The 16,958-nt window shown below is 31.9% G+C and overlaps 3 protein-coding genes across 3 annotated transcripts in view; 1 reads left to right on the top strand and 2 right to left on the bottom strand.

Moving 5' to 3' along the window:
• LOC126975720 (pre-mRNA-processing factor 17) overlaps window positions 1–1,669 on the bottom strand; it is a 53,492-nt gene extending 51,823 nt beyond the window's left edge. The window contains exons 1-4 of the mRNA XM_050823719.1: window positions 1,336–1,669; window positions 982–1,258; window positions 518–677; window positions 145–260 (exon numbers count right to left, since the gene is read on the bottom strand). Of these exons, the coding sequence (XP_050679676.1) occupies window positions 145–260; window positions 518–677; window positions 982–1,258; window positions 1,336–1,503 (721 nt within the window). The 5' untranslated portion in view covers window positions 1,504–1,669. The remainder of the gene's footprint in view (window positions 1–144; window positions 261–517; window positions 678–981; window positions 1,259–1,335) is intronic.
• A 1,701-nt stretch (window positions 1,670–3,370) lies between these two features.
• Window positions 3,371–7,558, top strand: LOC126975730 (V-type proton ATPase subunit F). Its single transcript, XM_050823736.1, has 5 exons — window positions 3,371–3,538; window positions 3,645–3,726; window positions 4,741–4,946; window positions 6,246–6,269; window positions 7,463–7,558. The coding sequence occupies exons 1-5, from the start codon at window positions 3,485–3,487 to the stop codon at window positions 7,493–7,495; spliced, it is 399 nt and encodes a 132-aa protein (XP_050679693.1). The 5' UTR covers window positions 3,371–3,484; the 3' UTR covers window positions 7,496–7,558.
• LOC126975728 (carbonic anhydrase 7) lies at window positions 7,554–15,595 on the bottom strand. The gene is made up of 5 exons (XM_050823734.1): window positions 15,473–15,595; window positions 9,187–9,390; window positions 8,739–9,010; window positions 8,271–8,501; window positions 7,554–7,915 (listed from the first exon to the last, which is right to left on the bottom strand). The coding sequence occupies exons 1-5, from the start codon at window positions 15,513–15,515 to the stop codon at window positions 7,709–7,711; spliced, it is 957 nt and encodes a 318-aa protein (XP_050679691.1). The 5' UTR covers window positions 15,516–15,595; the 3' UTR covers window positions 7,554–7,708.
• Window positions 15,596–16,958: the final 1,363 nt, after the last annotated feature.

Raw genomic sequence — 16,958 nt, forward strand, 5'->3', positions numbered from 1 at the left:
GATGGGTCAGGTAGTATTATATAAAATAATATACCTATAACTTTCTATTCAGCATACTCATAATACTATGTGAAATATTCACTAAGAGGTAGTAAAATTATAAAATCATAATATAAATATTAAATTGTGATACTATATACATACTGTGGAATATAGATTTTTCCTCCAGTGGTTTGTCATCATCAACCCTTCCTTTCTTTTGACGTTTGGCAACTATCTCTTCTAACTCTTTAGCCTCATCACCTTCAGGCTTCATAACTCTAAAAATGAAAGTATGAAATATATTTTAAGAAATATTTATAGAATAAAACTCATTCAAATTTATTTTACATATTTTTGTTTCTCTTAAGGTTCTCAATTCGCCAGTATGTTTTTTTTTCTTCAAAACATTTTTGAGGATATAAAGAATAATTATTAATGCTCTGCATTTGTTCAATATTGCAAAAAACATGTAAGAAACACTTTTTATAGGATCCATATATGAGAAATTGATATTCAAGATTACAATATAGCCTACCTTTTTTCTCCAACATATCCTCCCCATGGTCCAAGAAATCCCTCAATATCTGAGGGATTGTCATTTTTATTTCTTTTCTTTTTATCAAGGGGCCTTTTCTTAATACTTTCAAATACAGTTTTACCTTCTGCCTCAACTGGTTGGACCACCATTTCTGAAACTAGAGCCACAAATACTTTGTTAGTATTACATTTTTTATAGGCAGGCTCAAAAATGTGGAATGCTACAGACTATTCAATTCCTTTTAAAGAATAGGAGGACAAATGACTTGTGGGTTACTTGGATATAAGTAACATCTCCTCCCTTGCAATACCAAAAGGTTCAAAATCTTAACCTCTAATTTCTTGCCAATTCATAAAAAGAGTATAGATTTTCAAATAAGCATACTAAATCTTTTAAATCACAAGTGATTATTTAAAATACCTCTTAAAGACTAATTTTTAATTCTGTGTACTTTGCCTTACCTACAACACCATCCCCCTTTCCAATGTCAGCAATGGGCTCTGTAGATGGATCTATTGCAAATCCATAACTAGTAAATGTTCGTCTCTGATTTTCAAATTGAAATTCACTAATATGTGCTTTTTCCACATAGCCTGACAATATGTTTTTATTTGCCTTCATTTGTTGAGTTTGAAATGGGTTTTCTGGGCCATAGATTGGAGCAAAAAGCTCTTCATATTTAGGATTATGGGTAAGTTCTTGATTATTAGGTATTAAAACTCTCGTGTCGTCATTGTTCTGTAAGAAAATGGAAATAAAAATATTGAGAACACTTATGTACCTACTGAACAATTTTAAATATGTTTATTTATTACCGTAGGCATAACTACAGGTGCGGCACATATTTGCATTTTCTTAGCAATAGATAAATGAGAATCCACAGGTTTTAAGTGAGATAGTAACTTCTCATTGCTATGTTCTTCATTACACTCCGTATCTTCATCGTCTTCTGAACTGCTACCATAATTTTTAATATTCAACATTGCTTAAAATTATGATGTATATGTTTCAAATTCTTCATTGCATATAAAATAACAATATTTATCGAATTTATAATTTTATAAGTAAACACAAAAACACTGCAATTTTGCAAAGCAGTAATCACATCACAAACAATCACAAAGAGAATGAAATCACTTGGCACATCAAGCACGTCGTTGATCCTGTACTGTACTTGTGTGCAGTTGTGCACAATAAAATTAAAACAACTTAACACTTGTCAGTTCCAAGTTGTCAGTTGTCACTTGTGACTTTCGAGCTCTTTTGATAATGGTCACTGAATATTTAGGAATTTAGCCCCACTTGATTTTTTTTGATTTCTTAACTTTTTTTATTTTTAATTATTAGTTCTTCGTTAGTTCTTTATTGGTCGAAAATTTAAAATGTTTGTTCGTTTTTTATTAAAAGGCATAAAAAGGTATAAAAGGTATTTATTTTCTCACAATTTATTCTTTTAGAATTATTTTTGATGTCATTTCTAATAACTACTAGATACTACTACCGCTTCGGAAACAAATGGCACTCTGAGAAAGAAGAAGTGGTGCAAGAAACTCTCCCAGCATTCTTTTTTTGCTCTTTTCAATAAAAATATACAATATTGTACAGTCATTTCTATCGCTATAAAATAATCACAATCTAGTCCCAGGCTGTCCGATCCTTTAGATATGCAGCAGCAGAGTAATAGGATTTACGACAGAGCCATTTCTTTTAATAAAACATTTAAATTTATTTATAGATAATGCCTGAAAAGTGGCTGGAACTTTATTATAGAAGTGTATACATTTACCCTTAAAGCTATTATGTATCGTATGAAGAATTAATTACAAGCAATCCCTAATTTCTAGTGTTATAATAATGAAAATCACTATAAAGAGCAAAAAGGTGACGATTTTTGTGAAGGTATATATAATTTTCATAAATGTACTGACAATGAACAGTCATAATATTTATTTCTTTAAATTTTTCTATGACAGACTATAACCAAGCTGATATACAGCACGAATGTCAGCAGCATGACTCCATACTAAAATACCGTACGTCATGTTTATAATTAATGAAACAAATTTTGAACCGTTGGCACCCGTCACCATTTTATTTCTACTTTTATTATTTAAAGTAATATTTTCTTATCGTTTGTTCGACCCTTATTGAAGCTTATTCGATTATAAATTAGCAATTATTATTGATTATTCAATATTTTTAATTTGAAATTCGTCACTTCTTTGAGGCACTGGTACGAATACAAAAATTTCAAATTAATTTATGTGGCTTGTCAAACCGTAAAAATTAAAAAAATATTCTATACCATTTTCAATGCACGCGTAGTAAAAAGCGACCATGTAATAAAAACAGTATCGATAATATTTTTGTTATTTTATTATTAGCTGATTACATTATGTCAAACAGGCTTCCCTTGTATCCCTTACAACCATACGACTTTCAAGCAAACACTACCATCGTCTTCAAATAATTTCAGTGATTAGCCTCTGTTCTTTCATCGAGCTAGTAACTGCTTAAAAAGTAATTGTTGTCTTGCAAGAATGGTCCTTTGTCAGTGAAACAACCATAGGCGCCGACCCCAGCGGTTAGAGTTCCGAGTTCTGGGTTCCGCGGTCACAGTTGCGCACACTGCGAGGGGCCCGGTCTAGTTTGGAGTTCAGTTTCAGTAGGTAATCTTTGCCAATACTCAATAAAAGTGTGTGTAGAATTCTATAGGCCCACGTAGGTACATTACAGTGAACGCGGGACGCAGAACTGGGAACTCTGACAGGCAGTGGGGCCGGCGCCATAGACAAAGTATAATCTGCTTCACATTTCGCAGACATCACGTCTTGTGTTGTTTTTTCAGTGGAGCCAACATTTTAAAATTCTAGGCAAGTCAGGTGATGAATTTCTTGTGACAGTTCTCACTTCCCTAAATAAATTCTATATTTTTCAAAAAAATCTCGCATAAAATTAACAGAAATGGCCCTACAATCTGCAGTTAAGGGAAAACTGATCTCTGTTATCGGTGATGAGGTAATTATATATTCACAGCTATATATTGTGCTTAAAAAATAATGTCTGTATTGTGAGTACAAGTTTTTTTTCATTAAAATTTAAACTTGTTGTTTATTCATTCCAGGATACATGTGTTGGCTTTCTACTTGGTGGTATTGGAGAAATAAACAAAAACAGGCACCCTAATTTTATGGTGGTTGATAAAAGTACGTATATTTCTCGAAACCATTATATAGGGGGTCACAGTCATTTTGAAAGATTTATTCATAAAACGTATGATGATAGTACATAACATCAATCAAAATACAATCATTTAATTTTTATCCAATTTACATTGTAATCGTCATCTCATTGAATAATATAATTGTCATTTTCAAGACAATTTTTACAATACATAAACTTAAAAGCCTGTTCAAAGATATGCATTTTACCAGTAGGACACAAAGTGCCAATTGGGTATTTCAGGTGTCCAAATATCACATCCATGAACAAGTGTTATCACTTATTACACTAATATGAAGACTGTCAAAACACTGAATCATGGATATGATCACCTGAAATATAGACCTACATTTAGACATATATCTTGTAGATCAAAAATATTGTCAGACCATAATAATTAATATTTGAATATAATTAAGGTCATACTTAAACTTAAACGCTAACATCACTCTAATAGTTCCCTGGTAAGTAATGTCGTTTGTTGTTGTTTTTTTGTTTCTGTTACTATTAAACTACTTCTTTTAAAACAATTTATAATAAAAAATTGATTTGATATAAGTTATAAATGGTAAATACTATTAGATCACCATACAACTAGCTTCTGATATAAATATAATTTGTTTATGTCACTCTTCTTCAATTATTCTTGAACTCAATTAACTGTGGAATGAGCTTCTGTTGTGTATTACCAGGATGATATAACATTGTTCTTTTCATTAAAAGTGTGCATGACTTCCTAAAAAGCTAGCTACAATCATTTGACGTCTCTGATGCTGCAGGAGAATGTGAATAGCAGTTAAATGGTGACCCATATTCTTCATTGGGCTCCATAAAAAATATTTTAAAATATATTTTTTTGTTTAACTACCCATTGATAATGTAAATGTAAGTTTCATAATTATTATTAGTTATATAGCTTCAGAATAAAAGCATCATGAATGAATTTATTAATGTAAGAACTTTATTTATATTTAGTTGTAATTGCATTATTATGACAGACACCCCAGTAAGTGAAATAGAGGACTGTTTCAAGAGATTCCTCAAGCGTGATGACATTGATATCGTCCTAATCAACCAAAATGTGGCTGAACTGATCCGACATGTCATTGATGGGCACACTGCTCCTGTGCCATCTGTGCTCGAGATTCCATCTAAAGACCACCCATATGATGCCAGCAAAGACTCTATCCTCCGTCGTGCCAAGGTATTTTTTTGTTTTCATAGTAGGCCTTATCTTATAAATAACGACTCGTTGACGTGAAATATTCTTAATTAAAATAGTATGACTATTAATTGTCATTATTGAGGGTTTTGCAAAAGTGCAAAGTAAATCTTTTGATATATTGCTTTTTTTATGATTATTGTTGTATCATGCCCTTCAACCACCTTATTGAATGCATTATTCATCCAGTGCAGTATTGTGATCTTATAACATGAAGGGTATTTACACACAAGACATTCAATAATCAAGTCTCAGGGTGATTTGATTGGATTATTTTGCTTTAGTTTTGGAAATGTTACAACTTAGATCATAATATTTTCACTCTTTGGTGAAGGATCTGACAATTGTGACTTCATTATGCCACACTCACTTTTTATTTTTTTTTTGTTATGAGAGTCATGAGACAAGATGTTATTGAGACACCCTGTTCCTTATAATTCAGTGCTGCAGTTGAACCCAAAATTTTGATATTGCAAATGTGTTTGTCATTTTGAACATGAGGTATTAGGTTGTTTTTTTTTAAATCTCATTATTAAGAAAATTATCTGTATAAAGAGTATTACAAAATATTTGATTTTATTTTGATTACAAAGAGCTTCTTAGCGGTCAGCTTAAAATAAGTTGTGTAATGATGGTGTTATAAATATAAATTATTTTCAAAATTAATTAATTTATGTGTTACTTAATTTAAGTCATGTTAAAGTTCTATTTTTATGGCCTATTTACAAAATAAACATTTTAATTTGAAAATGTTGAATAATTTCACAAGCCATGCCATACATCCTTCAAGCCGAATAATAATGTTAGTGTGAGATGACCTCGCTATGCTATGAGTATACTCATGAATTTCGCGCCCTTAGTAATAATGAAATAAAGCGGACACAAAAAAAAACTAGTATTTCCAGGCATATATATTTCCTAAAGCTCAAATTATTTGATGAATCCATTATTATTGTCGAGCGTGACGTTCCGCGAAGCAAACGTAAAAGACGTAGAAATTGGAATAGGTCCCCATCCATCTATCGCAGAAAGGGAAAGCAACATGCTCTATTGCCTATCTCACTCTGTAAGCCTATTGGTCGGCAAGATCTACCCACCGTACATCCGTTCTCACATTATAAAATCGTAATAAACTACATGATAAATCTATATTTAAATATATATATACAAAACTATATTCCCCGATATTTCTAATTTTATGACCCAAAAAATATCTTGAGAAGTGTCACCGAACATTAAGATCATAAAATTACATTAATTACCAATCATTTTTTGTTTCAGGGAATGTTCAACCCAGATGATTTGGTACGCTAAGATCATTTTTAAATGCATGGTTTGATTGTTCCCGACTCAGCAACAGACCAGCATTTGTAAATATCCCCGGCCCAAACATCTCCAGTATACTAATCTATTTAATCATTCGGATCCGCATTTAACACTGTGTGCAATTATTTGATTATTTATATTTTAAAACATTCCGCAGATGAAAATTCAACATTTAGTCATAGTTAAATTATGAAGTATTTAATCATACAACAATGAGTATTGAATATTATTTAAACACTGTATAGTTTGTTGAAAAAATATTATTATATGTTATGAACAACATTCTTGTTTTATTTGGTGCCATCATTGTGTTGCATGTTTAAGTGTGTGTGTGTGTGTATTGATTTTCTTCTGTAAATATTTTTATGTACACCCATGCTTTAAATCCTCTATTAAAGATTCTGAAACAGTTAGCTTATTACCAACATTAAAACACCCAATGTCGTAATAACCATTACATGATCTAAACGAGTGTTGTAATGTTGTACTGAATTTCATAACAACACTCCTTTTTTTCGATCCCTTCATGCGCAAAGAGTATCAACAAACAGCCACATTCTTATTGCTCAATGCGTGGTATCTGTATGAATTTAAAAAAAAAGAACATTTTCGTTTACGCGCGTTCCACACTACCTGAACGTGGCGCGCCGTAAAAAAAAAGGTAGGTTATTCAAACCCCGCCATTTTTCTTGAAAAATTTAGCGATTGAAGTTTTGACAGCACACCGCCGGATATTTTAAACGCTGCAAAAGAACATAATATTCAAGTGAATTTTAATAATTGCACAATACAAAATGTAAATTACTACGAAAATTAATAATTCTTTCATTAATACTTAGTTTATTTGTATATAATCAGTAAGGAATAATATTAGGTTACTTTTAGGGCAGGCTGTTTTAATGTTAGCAGTTAGCTAACTGTTTCAGAATCTTTTAGAGGATTCATATTCGGGGTGTAGATAGTCTTGTATGCAACTGTTGATAATTAGGTCTTAAAACACTCATGTGATACTATTATCACTACTATTTACTATTAGAACATATACACTATAACACTATAGTTACTATTATAACCCACGTTCGTGTTTAAATACCCCTTATTACACAACAGTTGCATAAATAAGTAATAACTATTGCTATGATTTTTCTTATTATTAATTTTTTTTCTTTCAGTCTATGTTTGGAGCTGAAAACTACTCCGCATAATTTATATTATATAGTATTATCTATATCTTATAACTTGATTATTAATAAAAATATCATACTGTATTTATATATTTATTTACACATAATAACTTAGCACAAATATACAATATGATTTTCACACAACCTTATTAATCACAGTTAAATAATGTATACAATGACCCGTAAAGACAGAATAGCAGTGATTGGTGAGTTTATAGGTGGGAGGGGTGCAATTTAGTCGTCAAATTCAGCAACATCATTTTCGGCTTTCTTGTGGCCAACCCAGTCCCACTTGGAGTAGTGGAGCTTGGTTTTCTTGAATTTGGGGTTTTTGGAGGTGATGCGAACAAAGATACGACGGCCAAACAATGGTTGGAGCTGTCTGAAGTTATCAACAAGAGGCAGGTTTTGGTTGGACAGGAGACCACGGAAGTTGTCCATCTGAAATATATAAGAAATATATATCACAACTTTGATCGTATTTAGCTACGTAAAATTATTGAGTCATGTGTATAGCTAGTTAGGGGTATTTGACGATGTAGGTATATAGCCCAGTGGTTAGCGTCCAGGTAGGTAAACAATCATATCATGTGAAATATATCGTTGCCTTACACCCATAGTACAGGCTATGCGTAGGTTGGGGTAAGATAATTTGTGTAGAAGTAATTCAATAAGTAGGTACTCAAAAAAAATTAAATTTATTATAATTAGCACTATTATGTATGCCAAAAATAAATAGATCATATGATCATAATTATTGTTGAGATAATAACTGATCTAATAAAAAAAAACATACCTGGAAAACGGAGATTGGGAGGTAGTCAGAGAAAACAACCCATGTTACGGCTTCAGCGCAGGGTGGGGTGGTGAGGGATCCTTTGTAAGTGTAGAACCGTTCAGTGTCAAGGCCGGAGAGGATTGAAGACAGGGAGAAGGTGTGGGGAAGCTGCATGCTGGTGTTGAAGTTTTCAATGGCAGACAAATTCTTCACGATGGGGGTCAACAGCTTGGCGTCGAATTCAACAACCTGATGAAGTAAATGAACTATGTTTTTACCGAGGTTAAAAGGCATAGGAAAATATATTAATAGAATCTGTGATGAGACAATTTTTGTTGCGTATTTGTCATAATAAAAATATGTACTTATATGTTGTAACTAAGTAGGTACCCTCGATGCTAGGTGAATATGTCGAATTTAACACTAAGTGAGTCATTATTCGAATAGTGTCTGTTGGTAAATCTATAGTACTCTATATATACGCACCTGATAGAAGAATGCGAGTACACAAAGGCCATCGGGATGTTGGAGAGCTTCAGCCAGGCTCCTGTATTTCTTGTTTCTGTGGATAATGTGCATCTCGAGAGGAAGGCGCATGTCGTTGAGGGTGTGTTCAGAACCTCGGTTGTTCTTATCTCCCCAATGGAAGTGGAGGCCTTCGATTTCATACTCGTTGTCAAGAGGACCGCCGAAGATATAGGGAAGACGGAAGCCTTTCTTCTCCTCTTCAGATGAATATTTGGGGATTGTTAGCGCAACTGAAACAGAGCAGTTATATCTAGTTTAGTCTGGTATGTTCCTGTGGAAGAACTATCGATAGTGAAAGGGATTGTAGTTTTGTATGTCCCTTTCTTTTTCAAAGCAGTTATATTTAAACCTGAGAAATGCACCTTCACTATTTCCTTTGCTGGTTCTAAATAATAAATAAACTTACCAGAATGTCCATTATTGGTGGTAGTAAGTGGCCCTGGAAGGGGATTCTGGTAACCAATGAGTTCCATTGCGGGGATCGATATAGGAATCGCTTGCCGGGCGGTGATGGCTATAGGAGATTGTTGTCGGCCACCACAAGCCGGGTGAAGAACGGCCCATCGTCTTTGATCTGACGCACGGTATCCCCAACCATGGACAAAGGACACTGTGAAGAAATATAACAGGAACTGTGACATCGTGATAGTAAATTATAATTGGCTACAACCATGCTGTCTTGTTTAATTAAGATAAGATAACATTTTCAATTCAGTTTTTCTTAGAGGGTGACACACTTTAAGAATAAGTAGGTACATCCTTCAGTTACCAGAGTTTTGAATCTGACCAATAAGTGTGCCTATTTAAAGTGCGTGTTACTTCTTACCACTTCGATATAGATGAGAGAAATAAATTGTTTGAATTTATTTATGATACTATACCTACAGGCATATTATTCAAAATAGGATTTAAAATGACTTATTGAACGTAAAAAACTACCACCCATTCGAAATAGTTAGTAGGTTTCTGTTTTTTTTTAAATAATATCGTACAATTTTTTTTTATTTAATAGCCTGAGGGTGGTCGCTCCACTCCCAATCTGTGGCATCATTAAAAAAGTATTTTACTATGTTATAGTAACCTTTACCAAGCTAACGTTTTTTAAAAAAAAATCTTTTGAATTTAGCAAAACACATTTGTTTTTTTTTATTTCATAGCATAATAATTATACATCGCGCAACAAAAGACTTGCTTACTCTACTTAACCGAGTAGTAGGCATAACAAGTTCTAGTTCTAATGAATGCAGATAGGTACGTAAAGTGACTTATCTAAATTGAATTGGGCATGTCATATTGTATTCAAATCTGTCCACTTATCTTATTGATATTCCAGACGAAATCGTTTTATGGCTGTAATAAAATATGTAGTTGAGACAAAGATGGTTACCTACTAATTCATTAAATGCAAAAAAATCTCAATAAATTATTCAGTGGTGATGTAGGTATACACTCTACTGTAAAGATGAATTTTAACAAGAAAAACTTAAGACACGCAATATATTTTATGCTAACAGTCAAATCGCATTAATTATAAAAGGCATGAAATCCATTTATTTTCTCAAAATTGATTCCTTTAGAATTATTTTTGTTGTCATTTCTAATATACTAGATACTACTACCGCTTCGGAAACAAATGGCGCTCTGAGAGAGAAGAAGCGGCGCAAGAAACTTCCCAGCATTCATTTTTTGCGCTCTTTTTAATAAAAATATACAATATTGTACTGTTATTCCAATTGCTATAAATAATCATAATCTATTCCCAGGCTGTTCGATCACTTAGATATTCAGCTGTGGAGTGATAGGATTTACGACAAAGCCATTTTTTTATAAAGCATTTAAATTTATTTAATATGCCTGGACAGTGGCTGGGACTTTATTATTAAAGTGTATATACATAAAGTTATTATGTATCTTATGAAGCCTACTAGAATTAGTTAAAAGGTTACAAATTCAAAAGAGTGAGAAAGTCACAGGTGAACACTAAAACAAAGGTCAATTAAAAATCATCGTGTTTTTTCATCGTATGTTAAAACCAATTGGTAGGAATAGACCCTATACTATGGAGAATATTTACCCCAGCCGCAATTAAGTAAAAGATAGCCATTATAGATAACTATTTTTCATGTGGTAACTGATATATATATATATATATATATATATACTTACATAATATTTACTATTATGTAAGTATTATTATTATTATGCAAATATTATGTAAGTATACAGTATGTATACTTACATAATATTTGTTAAGAAAAACAAAGGAATGGCCAAAAAATCTAAATTGGTAATTTTGTGTTGGCACTCGAACGAAGCCTTTGACAATAATTCGCGTCCCAACCAATAAGCTTTAGTTGTTTACGAGCGAAACCTGTGTATAATTTCAAATAAGGGACGTGTTCGGAGTACGAATTGTATTCTAATAAGACAATAAAGCATCGAGTAATAAAACTGATGATTTAATGACATCTAATTTATGACTTTTTAATAATGCATGAGTAGTATTGTTACCTAATTATATGTGATAATATCATTATACTTTTTTAGAGATCAACATTTTTGAGTGCGAGATAAAAACCATATTTGCAATTTTTATGGTAAATACATGGCAAATACTTAAATACCACTCGACACATTATAGCTTTAAGGGTAAATGTAAACACTTTTATAAGAAAGTCCCAGCCACTGTTCAGGCATTATCCATAAATAAATTTAAATGTTTTATAAAAAAAATGGCTCTGTCATAAGTCCTACAGCTGAATATCTAAGTGATCGGACAGCCAAGGATTAGATTATTATTATTTTATAGCAATAACAATGACAGTACAATATTGTGTACTTTATAAAAAAGAGCAAAAAAAGAATGCTGGGAGACTTTCTAGCGACCGCTTCTTTTCTCTTAGAGCGCCATTTGTGTCCGAAGCGGTAGTAGTATTAGAAATGACATCAAAAATTGCCTTTAAATGCCTTTTATGTCTTTATACCAAAAACTGCTGTTGGATTTGAAATTATAATCATTATGTTGAACGTAAGTTGCTACACCATATAGGTATCTGTGTACCGTAAAATGATATAGGTGCGGTAAGAAAGGATATTATTATGTAAACGGTAGATATTTCTAAATATCTATTATTTACGATAAAATGTTATCATGTGCATTTTATATTTAATGATTGCCTGCGGTATATTACAACTCAGTAGTACTTAGATACTTTTTTGACATTATAATCCTGACTTGTAATTAACAGTGACAACTTACTGGTAACGCATCACAAAAAAAATCCCTCGACCCCTATTAAATATGTCTGCACGGTTCTTCGCTTCGCTTAATTCAATAGTGTTTGAAAATGGACTTCAGTATCTAGAAAACCTTACTAAGGTTAGTGCCTATTTACGTGTAGGTATTACCTAGCAACAGATTAGTACATCTAGATGAGAACTGTAAACGTAGGACCTCTTTGGGTTAAGCTAACAATTTGAGGCTAAGTGTGATCGTGCTATTTAGTGTTTATAATAAGTACCTAATTGATAATGACGATATTGTCAAAGCCGGCATTTGTCATATCGCTTTGATAGATACTAATGATTATATTGATACTTATGTGTGGTTTGAGTGCTTCTACTTAAAATAGGAGTGCACAAATTTGACAATTTGAGTTTATTTTTAATCAAGCTGCAATTTTTTTTAATTCGTAAACAAAAACCACGCACCCACGCACTAGTAAAAAAACAAGGACTCAGCGCCGTGATATTAGCAAGTGAAGCACCTTTATGCTAGTGTGTGTGCGGTTACGGGGTATACCAGTTACCAAGTATACAGTTTATATTATTGTTTTTACACTTTTTCACAACACAAGACGGCATTTTTAAAATATTTTATTGCGACGCAAACTGATCTGTCACAGACGATCGCAAGTCTCATAATGGCGGTCAATCGGCTTGTATTAGTGTGTATGCGTGGGGTTATGTATTTACACGTTTATCGGCTTGTTTTGGTGCCTCACTGTTATGTAAGTTGACACGGAGTCCTTATTTTTTTTCTCGTCCGTCACAGCACCTATACTTATGTAGTGCCGATCTGGATTCTTGAAAAAACAAAAATTCTGAACGGCATCGCAATTATTGTCGTCATCAATTTAAGACATGGGTTGCTAAGGGTGAGATCTATAAATCCTACTTAAACTTTGCACAGACTTTATTCACGTAAAATTTAGCTGAGTGTAAGAACAATCTTTGGTTTGGTATTTATAGTCATTTTAGATAAGAAATTATGTTAAGCTAAGAAAGCCCAATGCAAAAGCCAAGTTCGCGTAAGCCAAGTTACCTTACACTCAGCTGAGAGCAAGGTAAGTAATGTCTGAGCTAAGTATAAGTACGGTCTATAGATTTCAGCCTTATTGTCGTGAGCCCAGTAATTGCACTAGCTATGGCGCCATTCACACCGTAACAGTAATGCTTCCTTTATGACAGAAAAAGGCGCTAAAATATGCATCCTGCGCAAGCAAGCAATAATTATCTACAAATACTTTTTTTGTGTATTAAATTATTATAATTAATTATTAATCGTAGTAGTGAGGGTTATCATTATAAATAACATAACAAATTGTTTAGATTTACAAGAGCGACATCTCAAATCAATTTCCTAATATGCAAATACTGTGATTGAGCAGGCTGTCAACTGTAAAGAAGATCTTGTAGATGAAGCCGCAACCTGAGAGTTGGTTGGAAGAGCACTTGCACGGAACGCGAGAGGTCGCGGGTTCGAGTCCCGCATGATTCATGAAACTATGTATTCAAATTTTATTTTTGTATTAATCATAGAAGTGAGGTTTATCACTTTAAAACATAACAAATTGTTTATAATAATCTAAGCAATTCGACTAGTAAAATTTACAAGGTAGTTAATTTGTAGTTGTAGTCTTTATTTCTCGAAATGAGTGATTGAGTAAAAACGAACCTTGTGTGGAGATCAAACCTACGATCTACGCTGCACTGTCTGTAATTTCAACCTATGCAACAGCGATCTATTGAAATTGTATCAAGACTATTATTGTTATGTAGGTACGTACCTAGGTATATATCGGATGTTTGTTTGATAAACATTGTTGTGGTTTCGACAGCTGCATATTTCGCGAGTCATTCCGATGTGTGTCAAATAATTATTAGTTTATGATATTATTCGCAATATTTTAAATAATACCGATTAATTTAGTAAAACGAAATATTGCTTGAAAATTACAAGCTAACGTAAGCAACAAATAATTCCGCTTCAAACTTTTATTAAATATGAAAAATTAAAACTTTGCTTTAATTTTAAATAGTCACAAATGTATGTATTTCAGCATATTTTATTGTATATTTCGTAGTATGTAGTAATCGATACTATGTTGCAATTGGAAAACATATCTAAACTATATGACAATATATTATTTTTCAGCTAGGTATATCACTACATAGTATAAATTTAATCAAAGTCGCTTTCTCTGTCCCTATATCCCTATGTAGGTATGCTTAAATCTTTAAAACTACGCAACGGATTTATATGTGTTTTTTTTTTAAATAGAGTGATTGAAGAGGACGGTTTATATGTATAATAACATCCATTAAATATTGGAGAAATACTGTTATTTTTGAAGTTTCTAATGTGATGTCGTAAATTATTAAATTTTTTCCGCTTACATTGCAAACGCAGGCTGAACCCTACGAGATTTATCAAAATAATGTACTAAGTATTGTACACATTGAAAAGGTGTTCAGAAAACTCCGCTATGGTACATGTCTATCTCTTATGGTTTTAACCAATACAGCATTAATCCTTATCTAATTAAATACCGTAAATACATTATAGATCTAAAAGGCCCTTTACAGCGTATGACTTAAAAAAATATGTTCGAAGATATTACAGATTTAAAAATTGGAAATCTTCATGGTTTGGGGAAAGAAGAATTGGTTTACTCTAAATTAAACGCGTGCGGGCCACGGGCAGTAATGAGTAAATCAAAACTACTGGATCGATTTAAATAATCTTTTCAGTGAATGACATAGACTATAATATATTTTATACCCGTGCGAAGCCGGAGCGGGCCGCTACTATACCTATATTCAAAAAGGTTATATGTATGTTATCTGCATAAATTCTATTAATTTTATGCTCTAGTTACACATCCTTACATCTTCATTAGCGTATTAAAAGAAATACAGTTATCGCCTTGATATTTATCTAAGTAGATCGTATGTATTTTTAGATTTTTACACCAAGCAATCAAAATCAAAAAAATCTTAAATCAATTATATATAGGTACCTACTTACTACCTATCTACTCAAAAATACCATTATGAAATATTTAATCTCACGAACCAAGATAAAAAAGTTATAAGCTATTTAATTAATGCAATTGCAAATATTTAAGTAAGTAGTTTTGCGATATTGTATAAAAAAAACCTTTTTTTTTAATAGTAATTTTCACGTTTCGTTAGACAGAGAGATGTAAAATATGAAAATACATTTTTCTAAATTTTACCTGATGATTAAGTATAGATAGGATATTGCTAACATTTTACATTTGCGGGATATTTTACTGTGAAAAATAATATTAATTGCTGTTACAATAATTATAATTTAATTTAAATCTTGATTAATGTTACTTAATGTTACTTAATGTTAATTGTTGAATAAATTCTGAAAATCTTACCATGAAGTGCCAACACAGCGATAAGATAAACGATAGTGTTCATGATTCACTAATAATTAATTAATTAATGTTTTAATTATTGGTTGTATGGACACTTGATGCTTCCTTTCTTGCAGACTGCGGCTTAAATACTACAGAAGCAGATCTAAGACGCAGCGTTTTCAATGGCCTAACACGTCATCGACGTGAGAGCTAACCCTTTGATTGATGCCGGGTCGAAATTTCAATTTTAATTACTGAAATTGATATATTATTTAATAAATGTGATCTGTAATAATTGTGAAAAACTTCCGCAGCAAAATTATTTATATCATTGCTATTTTCGTTAGCAAATTGAAGCTTAGAATGATTCAGAAAACCTCTCAGATATATCATAATATCTACTTATTATCATATTTTATTAATTAACTAGACATTTGTGTTAAGTATTGAAAAGATTTTTCAACTTTCAAGTCGACTGAACGTATACAACGTAACAAAATTTCGTTCAAATGGCTCGTCCTTTTCATGATCTTGCAAATTTGATGTGTTAGGTCAAGATTCAAAATTAAAGAGTTAATAAAAAATTCATAGTTATCTCGACTCAGAATGCTTGACAGATGAAGACTGATAACAAAACCTTCTGGAGTTCTGTTATCAGCATTCCTTTGCCATTTGAAATTTGTTGCAACCTTTATGGAGATCTCCAAAGCCTTATAACTCTCATTAGATATTTATGCGTAGGTATGATTTAATTATGGAGAGTTTGAATTTGAACAAACTTTATTTTGTTTTATTATTAGAATAACCTACGCACTGTAATTTTACTGATAGTCCAATATCAGTAAATAACTAGGCTTAATAACTCCCAGCTATTTCTTAACGTTGTGGAACGGAGATATCGCCAACAACGATGTTGGCATGTAAACAACAGCTTTGAATTGATTAAAAACCAGTGTTCGTTACCTATTTATTGGTAAAAGAGAAGTGATATTTCTTAATTTAAGCCACAATCATAATATAGGAATTAAACCCGTAACTAATAATTGGAAATGTTGAAATGATACTTTGTCATGTTTCGCAGTAGTTTTTACAACAAAAATTGTATTTGATAAATTGATTCTAATGTACAAAACTCTTATTTTATAATCTTTTATCAGTTGTGCCTATACCTGTCGTATAAAGAAACTGATATAAAGGGCATAAAAGGCATTTATTTTCTCAAAATTGATTCCTTTAGAATTCTTTTTGATGTCATATTGAGCGTAGATATAATGAGTTTCTTTTGTAACAGTAGGTATCTATATATTAGAAGAAGGTATTTATTTAAGTAAAGGCTACCTTAACTTTATTTTTTTTTCAAACAATATAATCTTCGTCTAATCTTACCTGACTCATACTTTTGCGCTATTAAATCCATTCACAACTTCAAATCGAACTTGAGACATATCAGTTTTGTAAACCATGAAATGGAGTTCCACTACATCATTAAAAATATTTAATTTCA

The sequence above is a fragment of the Leptidea sinapis genome, chromosome 37 (assembly GCF_905404315.1).
Source record: "Leptidea sinapis chromosome 37, ilLepSina1.1, whole genome shotgun sequence".
Taxonomy (NCBI): Eukaryota; Metazoa; Arthropoda; class Insecta; order Lepidoptera; family Pieridae; genus Leptidea; species Leptidea sinapis.

Bases quoted from the DNA above. Each gene is read 5' to 3' on its own strand.
- LOC126975728 (XM_050823734.1), bottom strand. From the start codon at position 15,515: ATGAACACTATCGTTTATCTTATCGCTGTGTTGGCACTTCATG. The intron at 9,011-9,186 runs GTAAGTTTATTT...GCTCTGTTTCAG, and splicing joins CACCAATAATGGACATTCTG to TTGCGCTAACAATCCCCAAA. The intron at 8,502-8,738 runs GTGCGTATATAT...TTACTTCATCAG, and splicing joins TACTCGCATTCTTCTATCAG to GTTGTTGAATTCGACGCCAA.
- LOC126975730 (XM_050823736.1), top strand. From the start codon at position 3,485: ATGGCCCTACAATCTGCAGTTAAGGGAAAACTGATCTCTGTTATCGGT. The intron at 3,539-3,644 runs GTAATTATATAT...TATTCATTCCAG, and splicing joins TCTCTGTTATCGGTGATGAG to GATACATGTGTTGGCTTTCT. The intron at 3,727-4,740 runs GTACGTATATTT...TTATTATGACAG, and splicing joins TTTTATGGTGGTTGATAAAA to ACACCCCAGTAAGTGAAATA.